The sequence below is a fragment of the Hemitrygon akajei genome, chromosome 27 (assembly GCF_048418815.1).
Source record: "Hemitrygon akajei chromosome 27, sHemAka1.3, whole genome shotgun sequence".
NCBI lineage: Eukaryota > Metazoa > Chordata > Chondrichthyes > Myliobatiformes > Dasyatidae > Hemitrygon > Hemitrygon akajei.
Window position 1 is genome coordinate 32,022,205 of NC_133150.1, and position 23,223 is coordinate 32,045,427.

At 46.3% G+C, this 23,223-nt stretch overlaps 1 protein-coding gene across 1 annotated transcript in view; it reads right to left on the minus strand.

Annotated features, from left to right (window-relative positions):
- The window catches only part of capza1b (capping actin protein of muscle Z-line subunit alpha 1b), a 65,165-nt gene extending 59,827 nt beyond the window's left edge, over positions 1-5,338 (minus strand). Inside the window, exon 1 of the mRNA XM_073030577.1 lies at positions 5,229-5,338. Coding sequence (XP_072886678.1) covers positions 5,229-5,267 — 39 coding nt within the window. The 5' untranslated portion in view covers positions 5,268-5,338. The remainder of the gene's footprint in view (positions 1-5,228) is intronic.
- Positions 5,339-23,223: the final 17,885 nt, after the last annotated feature.

Genomic DNA, 23,223 nt, shown 5'->3' on the forward strand with positions numbered 1-23,223 from the left:
CAAGGATGTAATACTGAGGCTGTATAAAGCTCTAATGAGGCCCCACTTGGAATATTGCGAGCACCTTTGGGGCCCTTATCAGAATCACATCAAAGGCATGTCATGAAGTTTGTTAACTTTGCAACCGCAGTACAATGCAATACATTCATTACAAATATATTTTAAACTGAATATGTATAATAAAAAGTTAAATCAGTACAAAAACAGAAATAAAAAAGTAGTGGGGTAGTGTTCCTGGGTTCAATGTCCATTTAGATGGCAGAGAGGAAGAAGCTGTTTCTGAATCACTGAGTATGTGCCTTCAAGCTTCTGTACCTCCTTCCTGATGGCAACAATGAGAAGAGGACACGTCCTAGGTGATGGGGTCCTTCATGATGGACACTGCCTTTCTGAGGCTTTCTTATTGAAGAAAAGACGTGTTGACATTGGAGAGGGTTCAGAGAAGGTTCACGAGAATTATTCTGGGAATGAAAGGGTGAAAGGGTTATCATATGAGCAGCAATTGAATGCTCTGGGCTTGTACTTGCTTGAATTTAGAAGGGGGGGGGTAAAATATCTCACTTAAACCTATCAAATATTGAAAGGCCTCAAACAGAGTGCATGTGAAAAGGATTTTCCTTTGGTGGTTGAGTCTCGAGCCAGCGGGCACGTACTCAGAATAGAGGGACATCCACTTAGAACAGAAATGAGGGGGAACTTCTTTGGCCAGAGGGTGGTGAATCGGTGGAATTCGCTGCCACGGGTGGCTGTGGAAGCCAGGTCACTGGGTGCATTTAAGGTGAAAGTTGATAGTTTCTTGATTAGTCAGGGTGTGAATGATTATGGGGAGAATGAGGGTGAGAGGGAAATGGATTAGCCATGATGAAATGGCAGAGCAAACTCAACAGGCTGACTTGCCAACTTCTGCTCCCATCTTCCATCCCATTATTGGATATATGGCAGTAGGAATGGATACACTAAGTAGTACATAACAGAAAAGACAACGAATGAAGTGCCAAGACAATGATATAGGCAGGCAGAGGAATAAGAGAGAAAAACAAGAGCTATACAATAATAATGATTACACAATTGGCAACCAGTGTATTTTTGGAATCCATCTCCCATCAAATTGTAACTAAATGCATCAAAACATTTTTTTCTACTTTAATTATGTAGCAGAAAGTCTTGGTTGGCAAGGGGCACTTTAATCCAGGTATTTATAAAGTGCTTTTGACAGCAAAGTATCCCAAGGCCCTTTACCAAAAACAATTCAGCAAATTTGATACGTCTTGAAGAGAATTTCTGGGGAAAGCAACAAACGAATCAGTGAGAGACAGGTTTAACAACAAAACATCTAGTAGGGGGAGAAAGAAAAAGAAGCAAACAACATAAGGAGTTAGCTCCAGTGCTTTGGTTCCAGTCTTTTGAAGGTAAAGCTACCAAGGGCAGAGGAGCTCAAGGAAAATGAACAAAAGATGAGAACTCGAAATGCACAGGGATCAAAGGAACGTGGAGCAGGAGGAGGATACGACGATAGGAACTGCAAGGCCATGAAACATGTTTAAACTAAGGCTGATAAATTTATAAAACAAAGGTACAAGAGCCAAATTTGTTCAGCAAAACCACAAGTAGTTAGTGAATATGGTTTAGTGTGACACAGAAGAGCACATGTAAATAAAAAGTCAAAATTAGAGGCCAGTCAGGAAAATACAGGAAAATTGATTTCTAACTGTAATAAGGTTTTGAGATGTAAAAGGAGCTGAACCGCACAAAGGTATCAATCAAATGAAGCCACATCCTCTTAACAATAATTTTCTAAGTCACAGTAAAAGGCTCCATTTTCTGCTCACAACAGCTCATTGCGGCACCACTACAGGATGATGTAAAACTATGGTGCTGTAACACACAGTTTTTTCAAACCACAATTATTTTATTTAAAAGTATACTCAAAACTAGACTGTTGATTAACAGTTTACTGCAGAGGATGGATGGGGAACCCACAAAAGGAGCACCAGTTATGTTTCTAAGTTTTAAAAACTTGTTCTGAAAGGACTGGATTATTTTCAAAGCTCTGCTGCTCACTGACAAAAGCAGAAGTAATTGTATCTGAATCACCACTCCCTAGACAACATTACTTTGTAGCTTTCAGTGTCCTGATTCCATTTTACAATACAAGGAAGTAAAGTGTCACACTGGAACTCTGAAAAACCCAAAAGATGAAATTCGTCACCATCGTGCAAGGCAATGAGCTGACAGTTCCAGTTCCTTTCTCAAATAGAAGTCACTAGATTGAGACGAGCCTACTATAACATATGCAGTTAAATAGTAATGAGGGAAAAGAATTGACAGCAATGTTTCTATAAAATTACCATCTTTGACATTATACATAACTTTTCAATACTCCATATTTATATCCATATCATGGAACATAATGCATACATTTTACCAATTATCAATTGTTGCCACAAACATCTCAATACAGTACACAGGCCCAGGGATGTGGAGATAGGGACAGAGAATTTTGTGCACTCTGGGTGTCTGAAACCACATACATACATTTTCACAGCTCTATGATAGTACTGAACATCGCATAGAAGCCCAACATCCTTGCTCTGGTCAAAGTTTCCCCCCAATCTCCAACTAAACATTCAGAGTCTCACAAATTTTGAATCATTCAAGACAAGGATAAATCAAGTTTATATCCGCAGAGGATAAAATACAGCTTCAAATAAAGTCAAATGTACAGAAGTATAAGGAAGTCATGTTAATCTTCTAGTTCAGTTTAAAAGCAGATTAATACAGCAAAAGAAGTAGATATAGCAGAGAGAGAGAATAGGGTACACGTGGCCCCAATAACCGGTTCCTGGTTCCCACCAACTACCCAAACACTATCCTAATCCAATTAGCTATAAAAGAGGAATGGCAGAAACTTATCAGAGGCACTAATTGGACTATTACATGTCTGACATAAAAACCCACAAATGCTATAATGTTTTCTTCTAGGGGTGAGCATATATAAATCCTTGGCGGAAGGGAAACAGGGCTTCTACCCAGGGACAAGCTTGCACCAGCACAGAAATGTGAGCAATGAAGCCTGTCAGTGCACCAAGTCTTCCAAATTAAAGAATCTACAGTATGTGCCTTGATATCTGCTGAGTACACACAATGCTCTTATGCAGTTTGAGCACTTGGGTTGGGTATGGACAGCAAGTAAATGCTGTTCCTTGGCTAAATCTGAGCACAGAGTGGGCACTATCCCCAGACGCACCCAAGCAATGAGCATGCACTGTTCTGGGCTGTTTAAGAAGCAATCATACATGGTGCCTGGCTGTGTGTGATCAATGTGAATACATTGTCCTCAGGTAGACTGCAAGAACTGTGTGTGGCCCCTGGCTATTTGTGAACAACTTGTGGCATTACAGTAACAAGTGTGCACCATCCCCTGACTTTAAGAGCAACATGTACAGTATTTCTGGCCTTAACGTGAGAAACAAATGTAAGCTGTCTTGGGTGTAAGAAACAAATACAGAATTCCCCAGGCCAAATGTCAGACAACCCCATTGTGAATGCAAGCTAAGCGTGTGCACTGTCCTGCAATGCAGCGAGTCTGCACTGTCTCCGGGGCTGAATACGAGCAGTCAGTGTGAACTGCCCTGGGCTGTGGACAAGAAATGTGCATGCACTATTAACAGACCAAGCATGAGCACTCTCCCCAGACTGAGTGTGAACAATGAGTGTGCAGTGCCCAAAGTTAAGGGTGAACAAGTGTGCACTGTCACTGAGTAGAGGGTGAAGAATGAGTGTGCAATGCGTGAGCAACATATGTTCACTGTATCCAGCCTGAGTGCAAGAAACAGGTTTGTACTGAGAACTAGTTAAGCATGAGCAATGTGTGTTCACTGTTCTTAGGCTGACAGGACAGTGAGCAGAGTGTGCACTGCTCCAGGTTGAATGTGAGCAATCAGTGAGCACTAAGCTTGCACTGTCCTGGGACGTAAGTAATGAATTCACTGTCCCTAGTCCAAGTACAAACAATAAGTGTGTATTATCTCTGTGCACTATCCCCAGGTTGTAGGTGAGCAATAAGCATGTGGCCCAAAGAGCAAGTGTTTGTTGTCAGGCTAAGTGTGAGCAGCATTTACAACATCAAATGAATGCGAGTAATGAGTGTGTTCACACTAGGCTTCGAGGCTGTGTACTGCCCTTAAATGCAATATGAACACTGAGGATGTACCTTTGGAGTCAATGGGGACAATGGGTGTGCAATGTCCCCAGGCTGCGTGTGACCATTAAAACCACACTATCCCTGCCTAGAGGACAAGGAAAAGAAGTGAGCTGGGCAGAAGGGGAAGAACAAGTCCCTGGTCCAAGTGCAAACAAATATCCAACTGACTGAGAGGAACAAGACGTACTGTCACCATATGGGTGTGTGACTAACAAAACTGCATAGAACCAGGCCAAAGGATGAAGAACAAGTGTATACTGTCCCTGAAATGAGCATGAATAACGATTGTGCACTGACCGAGGTTCAGTGTGACCGATGAAACTGCACTATGCTTGGGCAGAAGCGCGAGGGATTAGTGGGCACCGTCACTGGGCAGAAGGGCGGGGGATCAGTGGGCACCGTCACCGGGCAGAAGCGCGGGGGATCAGTGGGCACCGTCACCGGGCAGAAGGGCGGGGGATCAGTGGGCACCGTCACCGGGCAGAAGGGCGGGGGACCAGTGGGCACCGTCACCGGGCAGAAGGGCGGGGGACCAGTGGGCACCGTCACCGGGCAGAAGGGCGGGGGACCAGTGGGCACCATCACTGGGCAGAAGGGCGGGGAACCAGTGGGCACCGTTACTGGGCAGAAGGGCGGGGAACCAGTGGGTACCATCACTGGGCAGAAGGGCGAGGGACAAGCTGCGTGTGAGCAACGAGCGTGCCCTGACCACCGCTCGAGGGTGAGTACCAGGGAAGTTCTGCTTACAACAGGACAGGAAGTTGTGCGAAGGGTTCGAAGTTTAAGGCGGTGGCCCCGGAGAACCCGGGAACACCAGGGCAAAGCTCGGGCTGTGGCGGACCGGGGACCACTCTCCTAGGCTGGGCCGGCCGGCCGGGACAGCAGGAGTATTACTGAAGCCCGAGCGGCCTACAACGGGCCGCGGGCCCTCCTTCCCCGCGCTCCACACGCCTGTCAGCACCAGCACCGTTCGGTGTCAGTGATGCCGGCAGCTCCAAAGGTGCAGCCCGCCGTTCATTCTCACCTTCTCCCTCTCGGACACCTGCTCTTCATGATCGCCCATCTTCAATCCAGCCCTTCACCGCCGAGCGCGCAGCATGCTGGGAGCAGCGCGGAACTGCAGCTCTCGCTGATACCTGCGCTCTGCTGCGCCCCCTAGGCTCAGGGATGACTTGTCTCTCCTCACACGATGATGCTTCCAGTTCAAGAATGCCTTGCAGTTACAATTAGTTTTCTGCCGGGTCACCTGAAACTAATCTTGAAAAATACCCAAGACTGGTAGAGAAGCCAAGAGGCTTTAACCATACAATATGGGCATTGTGGGTACTCCATGGCTGTGTTGGCTGGAAGGCATCACACTGTGATGTAGAGTTTTCTTTGCAGGGTCTCTGAATCCTTCAACATTGATCTTCTTGTGAGGGTCTTTCTATTCCTGTGGCCGTTGAGAAGTTCAGGTTGATGGAGATGGCAGAATAGATTAGGCAGCAGTTGTCAGCGCTGTGCAGGGGACTCCTTTCTTCCCTCAAAGGATAGGCTACCAATTTGATTGAGGGTGTTGGCATGACATCTTGTTTCTTTGATAAACAAAGTGTTAGTTGTGAGTCTCACCAAGCCCTCCTCCTGAAAAGTTCTTGCAAATAGTGTTTGAGTTAAGTAAAGATGATTTTTCTTTTCTTGCTGTCCTTCTACCTGCATACAGACAGAGGCTAAAGAGCAAAGTTCTAAAGGTAAGGGCAACAAAAAGATGGTTGTGAGAGGCAGAGAAGCGTCTACAGGATTGCTTAGAGTTGGTGAGCCATTTTCAAGGACTCATCAGAGGATCTGAATGAATACATCATGGTCATCAAGGATTTTATAATAACAGTTATAGATGAGTGTGTCCCCATAAAAGCATTCAGCATCTTCCCCAACCAGAGCCATGGATGAGACCTACAATGTGCTGAGGGCCAGATCAGTGGCATTCAGGCCTGATGACCATAAGGTCCAGGTATGATTTCCAGAAAGCCACCGCATAGGCAAAGTGGCAATTCTGGACCAAACTTGAAACACTGAAAGATGTTCAACAGCTGTAGCAGGGCTTGAATGCTATTACTGCTTAAAAAGTGAAACCAGGCAACGTAGGCGACAACAAGACTTCACTCCCAGATGAGCTCAATGCCTTTTATGCTCGCTTTGACCATTAAAACTTGTGTAACACTCGCTTCACCTAGCAGCTTAATATAGGGGGTGATAACCCCCTGCCCGGCCAAACTTAAGGAATCTCGTTTGGGTGGATGCTGCGCGATGTGTCCCCTGTTACAAATCAATACCCCAAAATAACAAACAGTACACAATATGAGTGTAACCCCTGGGTCGCCTCAGGCATCGCTCAAACTCGTTCTAGTCTAGGGGGAGCAGCCTTCGGCCCCGCCAAACTGGGTAATCAGCTGGTGTGGATGCTGTGTGATGTCCCCGCCTCGCCCAAAAACAGACAGTACACCTTATGCGATTAAATGAGTACAATTTATAAAGATTACTATAACTAAGCGATTACTAACGATACAGTATATATGAATAAGAGAAAAAAAAGAAAAGGTGCCAAACTTATCAAAGTCCAAACCACTTCGTGCACAATTGTTGGAGCTCAATTACTGAAGTCTTCTGGCCACCATTCGATCCCCTCCGACTTCCTTGACCCGCCTCCTGGGACCCCCACGGTGGTCAACCAGACGCTCCACACTTCTCTGTCTCCGTCTCCTCTCATCACCGAACACCTTGGGCCGGGGACCGTCGCCCAGCTTCCAGCATCCCGTCCTCTCTCTCTCACTCCATCGCCCCGACTCCCCAAAAGCCCCGCCAACAATCAGTTTACAGTTCCAAACAAGCTTCCAGCACTTATCATAACAAAGACGCTAGCATTCCTACTATTAACACAGGCGCCAGCATTCCTACTTTTAACAAAACAAAGACGCCATTTTGATTACATACACAGTAACAAAGAAAAAGAAACCCCCCGTTACACTCTCCCCCCACCAAATAAAAGTCATGTCCTCATGACTATTAGATAACTCGTCACCTTTCCTGCCAACACACCGTAACCCAAGCACAAGCAGTGACATCTCCTCCCCACACAGTAAACCTCACGCCCTGTTCCTTAGGCGCTATATAGGCCAACTATCTGGGCGTTCCCTAACCCTTCTGAGACCTCCGTACCCCCCTCACCTAAACCCTTAGGCTAGGACACAGCTGAGGATACCTTGGGTCCACTACCAACTCCTCTTTCAACCTCTCACTCATGCCCCACACTGCACACAGCTAACCCTCCCCACTACACCTGACTCAGTGGAAGAAGGGCCAAAGGTCTCTTCCTCAATCGAGGGAAAGTCAGCAAAAGGCAGCATGTACCACACATCCAGCACATCAGCCTTTGAATCCGTATTCTTCCTCATTTCTTTGATCGGTAGCTGCTGTTTGATCTTCTCCAAACGGAAACATGTGACCTGCACTGCTCCTGCAGTCTCTTCAGCCTCCTGCAATTGAGATTATCATCTTCTCTGGCCCCTGGCTCAGCAGTTCTGACTCCTGCATCCCGGCCATCTCAATCTGGAATGCAGTTACTCCAACAGCTTCTTCCACCCCGACCTGAAAAGCAGCAGTTAAAGATTGGTCACCCTCCAGTTCAGTATTCACTGCACTTCTCTCCAGCTTCTTTTTTTCTCCTCATGACTTCTTCCAGATCAACCTTCAGGTTTTGCACTTCATTTGAACTGTCGATGGTCATCTTCAGGTTCCCTTCAAGCTACCGCTTCCCCCTTCCAAGATTTGTCCGCAATTTCTTCACCTCCGCAAGTTCCCTTCTCCAGGCTCTCAGTTTGCTGTGGCCCTCAGTCAAACAACTTTCTTTGTTCTCTCCAACTTGTACGTCTTTCAAATGGTTCCAGATCACTCTCTCCGGTCTCTCAAGTCTTCATTTCAAACTTGATTCCGTGACAGACACTCACGAGCTGCGACCTTCGCCAGCCCTGGCACGTGTCCAGAAAACACTTTAACTCTGTAGTTCTCAGCCGCTCCTGCAACGACCTCACTTCATATTCTCCTGAGGCAAATCCAAATACCAGGAGATCATCCACATACGTCAAAATTCCAAACGCCTCCACACCCCCACGGTCTTCCACATGCCCTGCAGGAAGGTTGCAAGGGCTCCGGAGATACCCTGTGGTATCTTTTCGGACCGGAAAGACTCCTAGGGTACTTTTAACCGCCGTCTTCTCCTTGTCGGACTCACTCATCGGGATCTGCCAACATCCACTCCTCAGATCCAGCACCTTAAAAGTCTTCGCACCACTCAGATAGGCCATCGCCTCTACGGCCCAATATAATCCACACACACGCTGCCCTACGTCTGCCACGCTGTAGGGGCCAGTCGCCGCAACCTCTGCCTCACCGAGGTGTCTTCAGCAGTCAACTCCCCTCCCTGGTGGTATTTCGCAGCGTCCACTAAGAGGGTCTCACCCTCAGATACTCCTCCAGGCCATACCACCACCGGCTCTTGTTTGAATTCGGTATCGGCCCAATGCTGCTACACACGTCCGCACAAGCAGCTCGAAACTCTGGGTGCATCGATAATGCCTCCAAACAGCGCTCACCCGCCTCCTCCGGGCAGGCCCCCAAGCGCACCAACAGGATATTGGTTCTCTCCATAACGGAAACGCTGCCCGTCTCACCAGTGTCCGGACACATCAGCATTAACGATTCACGAACCTCAGTCACCTCCACATTTGCCTCTAAGAACTCCATTTTCACTGACCAACAACCGTCGTCTTTATAATCACCGGCACTGGTACCCCAAATCTCCAGTGCTGTCAATGACGTCAAGGGTAAAGGCTTCCAAAAACGGTTATAACACAAACTGTACAGCAACTTAACTGGTGCCCCGGTGCCGAGGATGGCTTTAACTTGACCTCTATCCATCCGTAACAACACCTGAGTGCGTGGTCCCTCTAAGCCTTCAGGAATAGGGTCTGTTCCTTGCGGGAGTTCCTTGGTACATTGCTGGGAACGTGCTCCCCCAGAGACCCCAAGCCGTTCCCCCACTGGGCCTCCTCTAAGTTTCCCGACATCTCTCGGATCAACGGAACAACTGATCCCCTTGACAAATCCCCCTGTCTCCGCAAGCAATTTATCTGCCCTCCTAACCAAAAGGGATACCCTAAAAACTTCCCACCAATCTCCTGCCACGGATATGATAAGCCCCCCAGCTGCGGCATTTGACTTCCAGTCGAACCACACACATTTTCCCACACTTTTCCAGAACTGGCAGCTGTCACTTCGAGATAATTGCGCCCGACAGTTCTAACAACACTACCAGCCCGCCTACTCAAACTTTCAACCAATCCCTGTCGCTTTCCCTCAGCCAAGCACTGCCACTCACCCAACAACTGAGAGGTCCGCTCCGTCCACGTCTCCGCCCCTTTAGGGCTGGACATTATTTCAACAGCCGGGCGGAGCCCACCACTGCTGAAACATTCCAACCAGACCTTCCTCGCACTCTTAACAGCATGGACAGCCCTTGGCCCCACCACCGAATTTCATCAGCGCTAGTCGGAACTCAAACAACGACCCCCGGGCTACCAACAGCAGCCACCCTACCCAACACACATGCAGAGAAAACCGGCAATTGCACACCCACAAAGGCACACCAGCTCTTCGCCGCAGACACAATTCAAAGAGGGCGATCACACAGCTTCCACATAAATCAATCCCGGACGAGCCCCCACAATGTAACCCCTGGGTCGCCTCAGGCATTACTCAAACTCGTTCTAGTCTAGGGGGAGCAGCCTTCGGCCCTGCCAAACTGGGTAATCAGCTGGTGTGGATGCTGTGTGATGTCCCCGCCCCGCCCAAAAACAGACAGTACACCTTATGCGATTAAATGAGTACAATTTATAAAGATTACTATAACTAAGCGATTACTAATGATACAGTATATATGAATAAGAGAAAAAAAAGAAAAGGTGCCAAACTTATCAAAGTCCAAACCACTTCGTGCACAACCGTTGGAGCTCAATTACTGAAGTCTTCTGGCCACCATTCGATCCCCTCCGACTTCCTCGACCCGCCTCCTGGGACCCCCACGGTGGTCAACCAGACGCTCCACACTCCTCTGTCTCCGTCTCCTCTCATCACCGAACACCTTGGGCCGGGGACCGTCGCCCAGCTTCCAGCATCCCGTCCTCTCTCTCTCACTCCATCGCGCCGACTCCCCAAAAGCCCCGCCAACAATCAGTTTACAGTCCCAAACAAGCTTCCAGCACTTATCATAACAAAGATGCTAGCATTCCTACTATTAACACAGGCGCCAGCATTCCTACTTTTAACAAAACAAAGATGCCATTTTGATTACATACACAGTAACAAAGAAAAAGAAACCCCCCGTTACATGAGATTAAACGATTAAGCTTTCTAACTCTTACTTTGACTATATGGTTAGTAGAGAAACAAAATATAAAAGAAAAAGGGCCCAAATCATAAGCGTTAATAATAAACAGTCTGTGCACAATGTTGGAGCTCACTCAGTAGTGCTTCTTCCACCATCGGTCTCCTCTGAGCGTTGCCAACCTTCAGACCTCTGCTCCGAGTCCACCCCGTCCGGCGGTCTACCAGATCTCTCTTTTTACGTCTTCTCTCTTCATCTCTCTCTCTCTCTCTCTCTCTCTCTCTCCCTTTTGCAAAAACCTGCAAAATCAACTGTTTCCAGAATCACAAGACAGGGCAACAAAATCCTGATTGGCCAACATGCATCCACAGTCCTGTTATCTCCAGCCATAACCCAAACGTTGCTACAACAGAGAAACCGTTACTTCAGCAGTGAACATTACGAAAAAACCATTACATTACCAGTGAACCCTTACAACGCATCACACTTAAAAGAACATTCACAAGCTCTCACAGCCCCTGATGACCCAGTGATTTCAGTCTCTGATACCAATGTGAGAGCATCCTTCAGGAGGGTGAACCCATGGAAAGCATCTGGCCGAGATCTGCTGGCTAGAGTGTTCACTGATATCTTTAACATCTTGCTTTGGCAGTCTGAGGTCTCCATTTGCTTCAAGCAAACTTCAGTTATACTGATGCCTAAGAAAAATGTGGTAACCTTCTTAGATTATTGTTCAGAAGCAGTTACATCCACTGTGATGAAGTGCTGTGAAAGTTTGGTGATGAAGCATATCAACTCCTGCCTGAGAAACCATTTGGATCCTCTCCAATTTTCCCACCAGTGCAACAAGTCCACGGCAGATGCCATTTCATTGGCTCTCCGCTCACCCCTGGAACCTCTGGACTGCAAAGATGCCTATATCAGGAATCTCTTTATCAACTACCGCTCAGTATTTAATAATATCATCCCCTCTAAACTAATCAACAAGCATCAAGACCTTGGGCTCAATACCTCCTTGTGCAATTGGATCCTCAATTTCTTCACTTGCAGACCCCAGTCATTTCTGATTGGCAATAACATCTCCTCCACAATCTCCATCAGCACAGGTGCATCATAAGGCTGTGTGTTTAACTCCCTGCTCTATCTGCTTTACTGTTATGACTGACTGTGGGGCTAAACACATCTCCAACGCCATATATCAAGTTTGCTGATGTGGACTGTTGAGGGCCGAATCAAAGATGGTGACGATTCAGTACATAGGAGTGAGGTTGCAAATCTGACTGAGTGGTGCCACAACAACGATTTTTCACTCATTGCTAGCAAGAACAACGAGCTGATTATTGACTTCAGAGGGAGAAAACCAGAGATCCATGAGCCAGTCCTCATTGGTGGGGGGGCGGTGGTCAGAGGTGGAGAATGTTTTGTATTTAATATTTCAGTAATATTGTAAATATATTGTTTGATAAAGCGCTCTTTGTTGTTTACATAATGTACTTCTGGTTTTATGTAAAAGTACATAAATGGCTTCCGTCATGTTGCTATGTCACACATGCGCAACTTGCTTAAAGTAAAAAACAATGTTCTGTTCCTGGCTCCTTTGTTTTCTTTTCAATTAGTTTTTGTGTTTTGGAGTTACAAAATATAACAATGGCCATGAGGAAGTTTTAATCAGCCCAAGACGACTACCTACCGATTAAAGCACAGCGAAATGTTAGACTTTATAAAAAGCACAGTGGGACGTTTGAGTTAAAAAAGAGCAGCACAGCATGAGTTCCTCAGCAGGGAAGACAGGGTCAAGTTTTTTAAAAAAGCAGAAATAAAAGAAATATCACAAATGGGTTCATAAACAGTAAATACTGGGTGATAATAATAATAAATTTTTTAAAAGCAGAAATGGCTGACTACATCGAAAAAATTGATGCATTCAATTGTGCAACAGACAACTGGAATTTGTATACTGAGAGAATTGAGTAGTGTTTTAAAAGCAAGTGGAACAGCCGATGAGAAGCGGGTACCAGTTTTGCTGAATGCATTGGATTTAAAGGCATACAGTATGGTTAGACATCTAACTGGTCCAACTAAACCAGCCGAAATGAGCTTTGCTGATGGATTTTGAATACTGAGAGAATTGAACAGTGTTTTAAAGGAAGTGGAATAGCCAATGATAAACAGGTCATTGCAATGCTCGTGGTCCCAGTAGCCAAGAAGAATGGGTCTATCAGGATCTGTGGTGATCCTAAAGTCACCACTAACCCAATACTGAAAGTTGATTAATACCCTCTGCCCAGGACGAAGGATATTTTTGCAAATCTTTCAGGAGGAAAACACTTAATCAAAGTGGACTTAGCCGAGGCCCACTGACAGATGGAAATGGAAGAACAGTCCAAAGTATTCAAACACTCACGAAGGGCTTTCTCACTGTAATATTAGCTTTACATTCTGGCAGAAAGCTATGAATTAGGTGCTGCAAAGCTGCCCAGGTACTCAGTGTGTCACCTGGATGACATCATTGTTAATGGTAAGGTTAACAAAGACCATCTCCAAAATCTCAAGAAGGTGTTAAAAAGATTGGAAGATTATGGGCTCAGAGCACAGTGTAACAAGTGTGAAGCTGTGGCGGATGCCCCAAGGTCAAGAAACATGTTAAAGTTGTGGTCCTTTTAGGGTTTCTTCAACCAACATAACAGGTTCCTGCCAAATCTGAATACTGTGCTCCACTCCTTGAACTCATTACTACAGATCAGGAAGAAATGGCAATGGCCAAAGCAGTGTGAGGTGACTTTCCAAAAGGTAAAGGAGATTGTGACGACAGACACTGTACTCACACATTACAATCCAGATTGCCCAGTGAAGCTTGCTTGCCACGCACTGTTTAGATGCCAACACACCCAGAAGAAATGTATCCAGAGCTGTCAGAACCACTTCCTGCAGTCAGAACCACTGTTAACTCCTACAACCACCATGGAGGAAGTCCCAGAACCTGAGATTGTTTCACAGCCACAGGTCTCACCTGCCAAGCAGAATGATCCCCCTTGTCAGGAAAGACATTATTCCACAAGGGTAAGAAATCCTCCACATTGATTAAATCCTTTGGCTTGAATGAAACAATTTAAAATTTACGATGCCGAGTATGTCTTTACAGTGGTTGTATTATATAATATATTAGCTGAGATGCGTTCCTTGTTGTTTACATAATTCGTTACAGGTTATATGTAAGAGTACACCAAGCCACCACATCACTAAAGTTAGAGTTGCAGTCCTGGCTCCCTTGTTTTCCTTTCAATTTGGTTTTTTTTTGTTTTGGGATTAAAAAACAAAACAGAGAGAGTCAGCAACTTTAAATTCCCCAGTGTTATCATTTCAGAGGATCTATCCTGGCCCCAGCAAGTAAGTGCCATTATGAAGAAAGCGCAGCAGCACTTTTACTTCCTTAGAAGTTTGCAAAGATTCAGCACAATATCTAAAACTTTGATAAACTTCTATATACGTGTGCTGGAGAGTATAATGGCTGGCTGTATCATAGCCTGGTATGGAAACACCTATACCCTTGAAAGGGAAATCCTACAAAGAGTAGTGGACACAGCCCAGTTCTTCACAAGTAAAGCCCTCCCCACCATTGAGCACATCGACACGGAGTACTGTTGCAGGAAGATAGCATCCATCATCAGGGACTCCCACCACCCAGGCCATGCTCTCTTCTCGCTGCCACCATTGGGAAGAAGGTACAGAAGCCTCAGGACCCATAACACCAGGTTCAGGAACAGTCATTATTCCTCAACTTTCAGGCTCTTGAATCAGAGATTATAACTTCACTTAACTTCACTCACCCCAATATTAAACTGTTCCACCACATACTGAACCAATCATAAACTATGGACTGTCATTCAAAGAGTCTTCATCTCACATCATTGATATTTATTGCTTCTTTATTTCTTTCTTCTATATATTTGCACAGTTTCTTCTCTTTTGCACATTGGCTGTTTGTCCAGGGCACGGTTTTTCATTGATTGCATGGTGTTTCTTAGATTTGCTGTGTTTGCCCACAAGAAAATAAATCCCAGGGTTGTATATGGAGACATATATTGACTTTGATAATAAATTTACTTTGAACTTATACAAACATATATTCGAAAGGATTCAGATGGAGTTAGCCTTCCCTACCTCTACTTTGCCAATCACAACTTTTGAATGTTTGTGTCATCACCGGCATTGGTTAAGGATTACCTTGTGTCCTGTTAGGATACAGACTGGGTGCAGAATTCCTCCTTTGCTTCATCTGTTGCTTCCATGTTGTGGCTTGTGCATTGATGACCACCGAGTTTTGGTTTATGTTGGGTGATTACATACCAGTTCAACAAAGGCCTGGTAAGCAATTTTTGGGGCTGTATCTGAGGAAAGATGTACTGGCTTAATGTATGCTGGGCGCTTAATGGCTCTGGGCCTGTACTCAATAGCGTTGAGAAAGATGAGGGTGGACTTGTTGAATGCTGAAAAGCCTGGACACTGTGGATGCGGAGAGGATGTTTCCACTCAGTGAAGAGTCTAGGATCCTGGGAAACATACTCAGAAAAAAGGGACATCCTTTTAAGGCTGAGATGAGAGAGAATTTCTTCGGCCAGAGGGCGTTGAATCTGTGAATTTGTTGGTGGAGTCCAAGTCATTTGGTGTATTTAAGGCAACGATTGAAAAGTTCCTGATTGGTAAAGGGGTTAAGGGTTATAAGAAGAAGGCAGGAAAAGAGGGTTTTTAAAAAATTAGCCACCAGTGGGCCAAGTGGCCTGAGTTTGCTCCTGTATCTTATAGTCCTATGCCCACAGGAAACTTGATCAGCAACAGAACGAGACGTGACAAAAGGAAACACTATTTTACACAGTGAGCTGCAATCTTCTATACACCATTGGTGGCATGTTTCCAGTGCTCTGGGATGCCTGCTACAGGTAGTGCAGGAACAGGGTGAATGGAATGGTTCAGAGAGCCAGTTCAGGTTAGATGGGGCAAGTGCCTTCATTCCATGCCATTTTTTGTGATTTAGTATTGGGTCAAGAGTTCAAGCAATTCCCTTTACCAGAACCAAAATTCAAAATTTCAGATTACATTTATTATCAAAGTACGTATATGTCAACATATACTATCCCAAGATTCATTTTCCTGTGGGCATTCTCGGTAGAGCAAAGAAATATAATAGAATCAATGACAAACTGCACACAAAATGACTGACAAACAACGAATGTGAAAAAGAAGACGAAATGTCCAAATGCAAAAAAGTGAATAATATTAAATAAATAGAAAGAGGTGTAGAATCTTGAAAGTGAGTCCATAGGTTGTGCAATCAGTTCAGAGTTGAGAGGAGTGAAGTTATCTATGCTGGTTCAGGAGCCTGATGGTTGAAGGGTAATGACTGCTCCCAAACCTGGTTACATGGGACCTAAGGCACCTGCACCTCTTTCTCGATGGCAGCATTGAGATGAGAGCATGGCCTGGATGTTTTGGGGGGGGGGGGTGTGGAGAGGGTCCTCGATGATGAATGTTGCTTTCTTGTGGCAGCGCTCCTTGTAGATAAGGTCAATTATGTGGGGTGGTTTTCTTGTGATGGACTGGGCTCTATGCCAGAAATGCCACTCAGAGAAAGGAACTGCATTTTTATACGATTATATACCGGCAAAGAGCACCCTTTCTAACTGTGCAAATCAGATATCCACCAACACACTCATGGAACCCAGCTCTGCAAACCTGCCTCAACGTGGAATTTTAAATAAATTACAATGTTCTCTTGGCAAACAGAGGAAGTCAAATAACCAAGAAGATTTGCTATTCATTTATTGTGAAACCTAATTATAGTCAAGGCTCAAATAACACTAACAAGCCTTGCCAAATGTAACATCTAAAAGCCTAGTCTGAAAGAATGTATGAGAATATGTGCAAGTTTGCAAGCAAGTGTTAAATAAGGTTCCTTCCACTTTAAATAAGGAAGTTTGCTCTTTTTTTTTTAACTTCCACAAAGTCCAAAGTAACCTTTTGTTTCAATGTTGGTCAGTAGTTTGTTAGGAAGCTCTTACACTTCCCCATATGAAGCTTGTAGGCTTCAAATCTGCCCTGAAGACTTGAATCCCATTCAGCATAAGGGAATGCTGTATTTTTGGAGATGATATCTTTTGGATAAGATGTTCATCTCTCAACTGAGCACAGCAGAATCCATGGCTCTTTTTCAAAGGAGGGAATGTGTTTTTACAGAATGTCTTGGCCAGTATTTATCCTTCATCTAGGATCACAGAAAAACATTGCCTTATCTTTATTACAGTGCTGTAGTGACGAGAGTCCCAGATGAGGATGGTTAGGACCTAATTGTTGGAGTATTTCAGACTAGAATCGAGACATGATACAAGACTTAAACGGAGTGAGGGTTCCAAACTAGACGCTAGCTGAGAATCCAAAACTGAGCTGATGATTGAGCAATAAACTTCAGTTCAGGTGCTCTTTTAATATTAAATCCTGGTGCCAAAACATGGCCACCAATTAGTGGGGTGGCCTGAATCTTTAAAGGGGCCGCACCACCTCTCCATATTCTGGAAGGTTAGAGCTTCTAAACCCCGGAAGCTGGTGCAGTTGGGTACATGTCATAACAGGACCCCCTCCCCTACAACCAACTCCTGACGGCCCTGGCTGCTCGGAGAGATGGTGATGGTAGTCATGGATGAGAGCCAGATCCAATGTCTCCTTTTTCAGGAACATAGCACCCTTCCTTGGGTCTGAATCCTTCCTGAGGAACTGCCAAACACCCTGAACAGTTCGCGAATACAAAATTCTCTCATGGTGAAGACCTGATCCCCATTGACAAACCTGGGTGGTGGTAGGACCTAATGATGGTTGAGGATGTAACAAAACACATTGATGAAGGTAGAGCAGTGGATGTAGTGTATATAGATTTCAGTAAGGCATTTGATAAGGTACCCCATGCAAGGCTCCTTAAGAAAGTAAGGAGGCATGTGACCGAAGGAGACCTTGCTTTGTGGATCCAGAATTGGACTGCCCACAGAAGGCAAAAGGTGGATGTAGATGGTTCATATTCTGCATGGAGGTCGGTGACCAGTGGTGTTCCGCAGGAATCTGTTCTGGGATCCCTCCTCTTTGTGATTTTTATAAATGACCTGGATGAAGAAGTGGAAGGGTGGGTTAGTGAGTTTGCTGACGACACAAAGGTTGGGGGTGTTGTGGATAGTCTGTCGGATTGTCAGAAGTTACAGAGGGATATCGATAGGATGCAGAACTGGGCTGAGAAGTGGCAGATGGACTTCAACCCAGGTAGATGCAAAATGGTCCATTTTGGTAGGTCCAATTTGAAAATAGAATATAATATAAATGGTAAGACTCTTGGCAGTGTGGAGGATGAGTGAGATCTTGGGGTCCAAGTCGATAGGGCACTCAAAGCTGCTGCGCAGGTAGACAATGTTGTTAAGAAGGTGTATGGTGTATTGGCATTTATCAATTGTGAGTTTAAGTTCAAGATCCATGAGGTAATGTTACAGCTATATAAGACCTTGGTCATATCCTATTGGGAGTACTGTGTTCAGTTCTGGTCACCTTACTACAGGAAGGATGTGGATACTATAGAGAGAGTGCAGAGGAGATTTACAAGGAGATTTACATGGATTGGAGGATGTACCTTATGAGAATAAGTTGAGTGTACTTGGCCTTTTCTTCTCGGAGCGACGGAGGATGAGAGGTGACCTGATAGAGGTGTATAAGATGATGAGAGGCATTGATCATGTGGATAGTCAGAGGCTTTTCCCAGGGCTGAAATGGCTAACATGAGGGGGCACAGTTTTAAGGTGTTTGGAAATGGGTACCGAGGGGATGTCAGGGGTAAGTTTTTCACATGGAGAGTGGAGGGTGTGTGGAATGCACTGCGGGCGATGATGGTGGAAGTGGATACAATAGGGTCTTTTAAGAGCCTCTTAGACAGGTACATGGAGCTTAGAAAAATAGAGGGCTACGCGCTAGGGAAATTCTAGGCAGTCTCTGGAGTAGGTTACATGGTCAGCACAACATTGTGGGCCCAAGGGCCTATAAATAGCTGTAGATTTCTATGTTCTATGTTCTATGACTAATGGGCTGGTGTTCACAGATTTTAATTTGGAAATGTGGAAAGTGGAATTTGGGAAACTGCAAGGTGTAAGCCACTGGGTTTAGTTTTTTGAGAATCTTGAAGAATCCAATGAACTTGTGTGCCAGTTTCCTAGACTCCACTGTGAGAGACAAATCCTTTGTTGACAGGCAGACAGTGTTGTCCAGGGTGCAGAACTGGTCCTTGTCTTCTCTTATGGTTGGCCTTTATGTCAGCCTTCTGGGTAGAAGCTAACAAAATCTCCCTTGTCCCAATTCATTTCTCCTTGAACCATTGGACAAGACCTTTGGCTGCAGGAGCCCCAACCTCTGCCTCCTGCTCAGGGAACAGTGGCCGAGAATACCCAAACTGGCATTCGAAAGGGGACATTCTATGTGTCAAATGCCATAAAGTGTTGTGGGCAACCTCTGCCTACATCAAATACTCGTCCGGTCTTTCAAAGGCCAGGCATCTCAGGGTTTGTTCCAAATCTTGGTTTATCTGCTCCATTTGGCCATTGGACTGCAGGTGAAATCCAGAGGAAAGAGTTACTGTTCCCCCAGTCAGCTTACGGAAGGCTCTCCAAAAACGTGATGCAAATTCTGGACAGCGATCCGATACAATGTCCATCGGAAAACCATGGATCCTGATGACCTGGTGCAGGACGATTTCAGCCATCTCTACTGCAGATGATAGTCTGTCCAAGACGATATATTAACATTCACAATTACCATGATAACAGTCTTCTCCTTAGAAGGAGGAAGACCTGTGACAATGTCCATAGAGATGAGAGCCCTTGGTCTTTCTGGAACAGGCAGAGGATGAAGGAGCCCTTGAGGTTCCTTGTTCCAGATGCACACCTTGCACGCCTGCATGTACTGATGGACCTCCCTCACCATTCCAGGCCACCAATATCTTCTCTTAATGAACTGGAGTGGCTGGCAATCCCTGGGTGAGTGGTCATTCTTGATGCATGTCCGCATTGAAGAATCTGAGACTGGACGGAACTAGGAACAAACAGCCGACCCGGAGGGCCATTCTGAAGAATCTCCTCTTGCACCTGGGCCTTGCAAAAATCGTGTGCCGATACCCCAATGAATTGGCACTATCATCTTGGCTTGGGGCAAAATAACAGGACAAGGCATCTGGTTTCTGGTTCGGTTGATAAATCAGGACAAAGTGAAAGAGGTTAAAGAAAAGAGACTACCTGGCCTGCCTGGAATTCAGTCTCTTGGCCTCGTGAATATGAGCCAGGTTCTTGTGGTCCGTCTGTATGATAAAAGGGTTTCTTGGCGCCCTCAACCAGTGATGCCATTCCTCCAGTGCCAACTTGAATGCGAGCAGCTCTCCATTTCCAATGTTGTACTTTACCTCTGCCAGGGATATCTACCTGGAAAAGAATACACATGAGTGCAGTTTATTGTCCAAAAGTGACGGTTGAGACAACACTGCACCCACTCTGACGTCCGAGGTGTCCTCCTCCATGATGAAGTGAAGTTCTGGGTTAGGTGCAACCAAAATGGGAGATGTCCTGAACCGCCATTTGAGATCTGCAAAAGCAGCCTCCGCTTTGCTGGTCCAAACAAAAGGGCCCATGGATCTCTTAATTAGTGCTGTCAGTGGAGCCGCTACTGTGCTGTAACTTCTGATGAACTTTTGGTACAAGAAGTCATTTGACTTTTTTCACACTGGATGGTTGTGACCAATTTCCGACTGCCTGTTTCTTATTCGGGCCAATCGTGAAATTGCCATTAGAGATGATGAAACCCAAAAATGAAAAGGTGGTTATATGAAATTTGGACTTTTCCAGCTTGATGTAAAGTCCATGATCAAGAAGCCTCTTTCAGATATCTTTGACGTGAGCGATGTGTTTCTCCATGGACTTCGAGAAAATTAGAATGTTGTCCAAGTAGACGAAGGTATACTTTTGAAGAACATCCTGGAGCATGTCATTTATAAAGGCCTGGAAAACAGCTGGCAAGGCCGAAGGGCTTGACCAAGTACTCACTGTGCCCCGTCAGTGAGTTGAATGCTGTCTTCCGCTCATCACCCTCCTTATGGAAAGGAGATTGCACACACTCTGCAAGTCCAGCTTCGAGGAAACTTGCCCTTGGAGAATCTCGAAGGCAGTGTTCATGAGCAGAAGAGGGTAATGATTCTTCACCTGCAATCAATGCATGGTCGCAGGCTCCCGTCCTTTTTCTGTACGGTGAAGAAACCAGTGCTAGCTGGAGAGGTGGAGGGCTGAATGAGTCTCAGGTCAGAGCTTCCTTTATGTACTTCTCCATATCGCCTCTGACTGGTCCTGAGAGTACGTATAATTGACCCCATGGAGGACCAGGCAGTAGAGTCGTAGGGTCAGTGTGGTGGAAGAGTTAAGGCCTTTTCCTTATTGAAAACCTCTTCCAAATCCTTGTAGATGGAAGGGATTTCTCCACGCTTGGGTGCTGCAATTATCCTCGATCCTTCCTTCGAGGATGACTACTGAGGCTCCTATGTTAGTGGGGGTGAATCGGCAGACCCCAGAGTCTCCTCCATAGGTTTACAAGAGTCTTTAGTGAAAACAGAGGCCAAATCAAAGTCCAAGTCCTTGCCCGTTTCCTCAGACATCAACAGCGAGGCCAGCAAGGTTCTTGTGCTCCTGGGACTAGGTGCCAAGGGTATCCATTTTGGAGCCTTTTCCTTAGATGGGACCTGGCAACTGGAGCTCTTTGGCTTAGCTGCTAGAGTTCCAGACTGCTTGGGCCTCTCCTTGGCTTGTTCCTGAGCCAGCGATCTAGTTCCAGTGCACTCCTGAGTGGACAGGGTCAGGACTCGCACAGCCCTGTTGGCTGGAGCCGGCTTGTTTGCCCTGAAAGGCAGGGCTGGGTTTCCTGAAGGCTACAGGTTACCCCGGAGAGAAGTCTGCCCCCCTTGTTGGCCGCTGTTCTCAGGAGAGTCCAGGCTTCGGAACACCAAGCCAAAAACATGCCTACTTGCAGTGATTGGACCATGATATGAACCTTCATTCCTTCCAGTTCACCGAAGGGTTATGCTGGGACAGCCAAGGGTGCCCAAGGATCAGGGGAATGAGAGGAGACACAATGATACAGAAACTAACGTCCTCCGCATGATCCTCTATCCTCATCCGCAAGACCAAGGTCTGCTGCCGGATCTGCCCACAACCAAGTGGATGGTCATCCAGGACAGTTGTGGGCCTGGGCTGGCTCAACGCCTGCAGCGGTCCCCAAGTCCAGGAAATTTCCAGCTGCCCCACAGTCCAAAAAAAACATCCATCTCTTGTCAATTTTTACCCCTGGAGATCTCTGCCCTTGGCGTCTCACTAAAATCCATCAGACTGGGAGTAGCGGCAGCTACCGTCACTGTCCTCCCGATACTGGATGGTCGTAACAGTTCTTCCAACAGCCGAAGCTTCAGATATTCTGCCTGGAGGTGACCTGCTTCCTGGCAGTAACAGCAGCAACCTCAGCTCTGACACTGGAACCTCTCATCGGTGGAGATTCATATGCGGCAGATTTGCGTGGGTTCAACAGGATCCTGTGTAGGAGACTGGCTGGTCATTGTCCGAGGTTGGGGCAATAAGTGATGCATTGAGGCTGGGCTCGAGCTAGTGCCTTTTGACCTCTGAGGAAACCCCACACTTGCTCCGCCAGGTGATTATCAAGCCAAATAGACTGCGCAATCTGAGCCTCTAAGTCTTCCACCAGCTGCCCAAGACCAGGGCGTCCTTTAGTTCACCTCGGAGTCCGTGGCGGTATAGAGTGACGAAGGCCTCCCCATTCACGCCATTCTCTTGGGCCAAAGTCCAAAACTCAATGGCGTAGTCAGCTGCCCACCGACTGCCCCGATGCACCTTCATCAGATGGCCTGAGGCTCGGTTAGCTCCAGTGGGATGACGGAACACCCTCCTCATGGCGGCCATGAATCCCTTTGTCCCTTTGAATCCGAGCAAGTCTCTGACCTCTGCTTCCAATGCATGATGGCCCAGGCCAAGTTTTCCCAGCCAAGGGAGAGATCATGAAGGCCACCTTCCAGGCCGGCTGGAGTTCAAACACCAGTGAACATTGAGTAAGGAAGCCGCGGCAAGAGCCCAGGTCACCAGCGAACCTCTCGGGGGGTCGGAAGGTAGACAGCCTCACCCGAGTGACTCTGGCTTCCCCTCCACGATAGCTGGCACACGGTGACCTGGAGGTCGGTCATATATCTACGGTCTTGAAACTTCCTTGCTGTTGCTGGCCACAGCTGACAAAATGCCCCGATCCCCTGCTGGGTCCATGTTGGCTCAATCATACTGTGACGAGAGTCCCAGGTGGGGATGATGGGACCCAAGTGCTGGTGTATCTGAGACCAGAATTGAGGCACAATACAAGACTGAAATGACAAAGACAGGGCTGTAAACTAGATGCTGGGTGGGAATCCAAAACTGAGCAGACAATTGAGCACTGAACCTCTCTTCAGATGCTCTTTTAATATTAAATCCTTGTGCCAAAACATGGCTGCCAA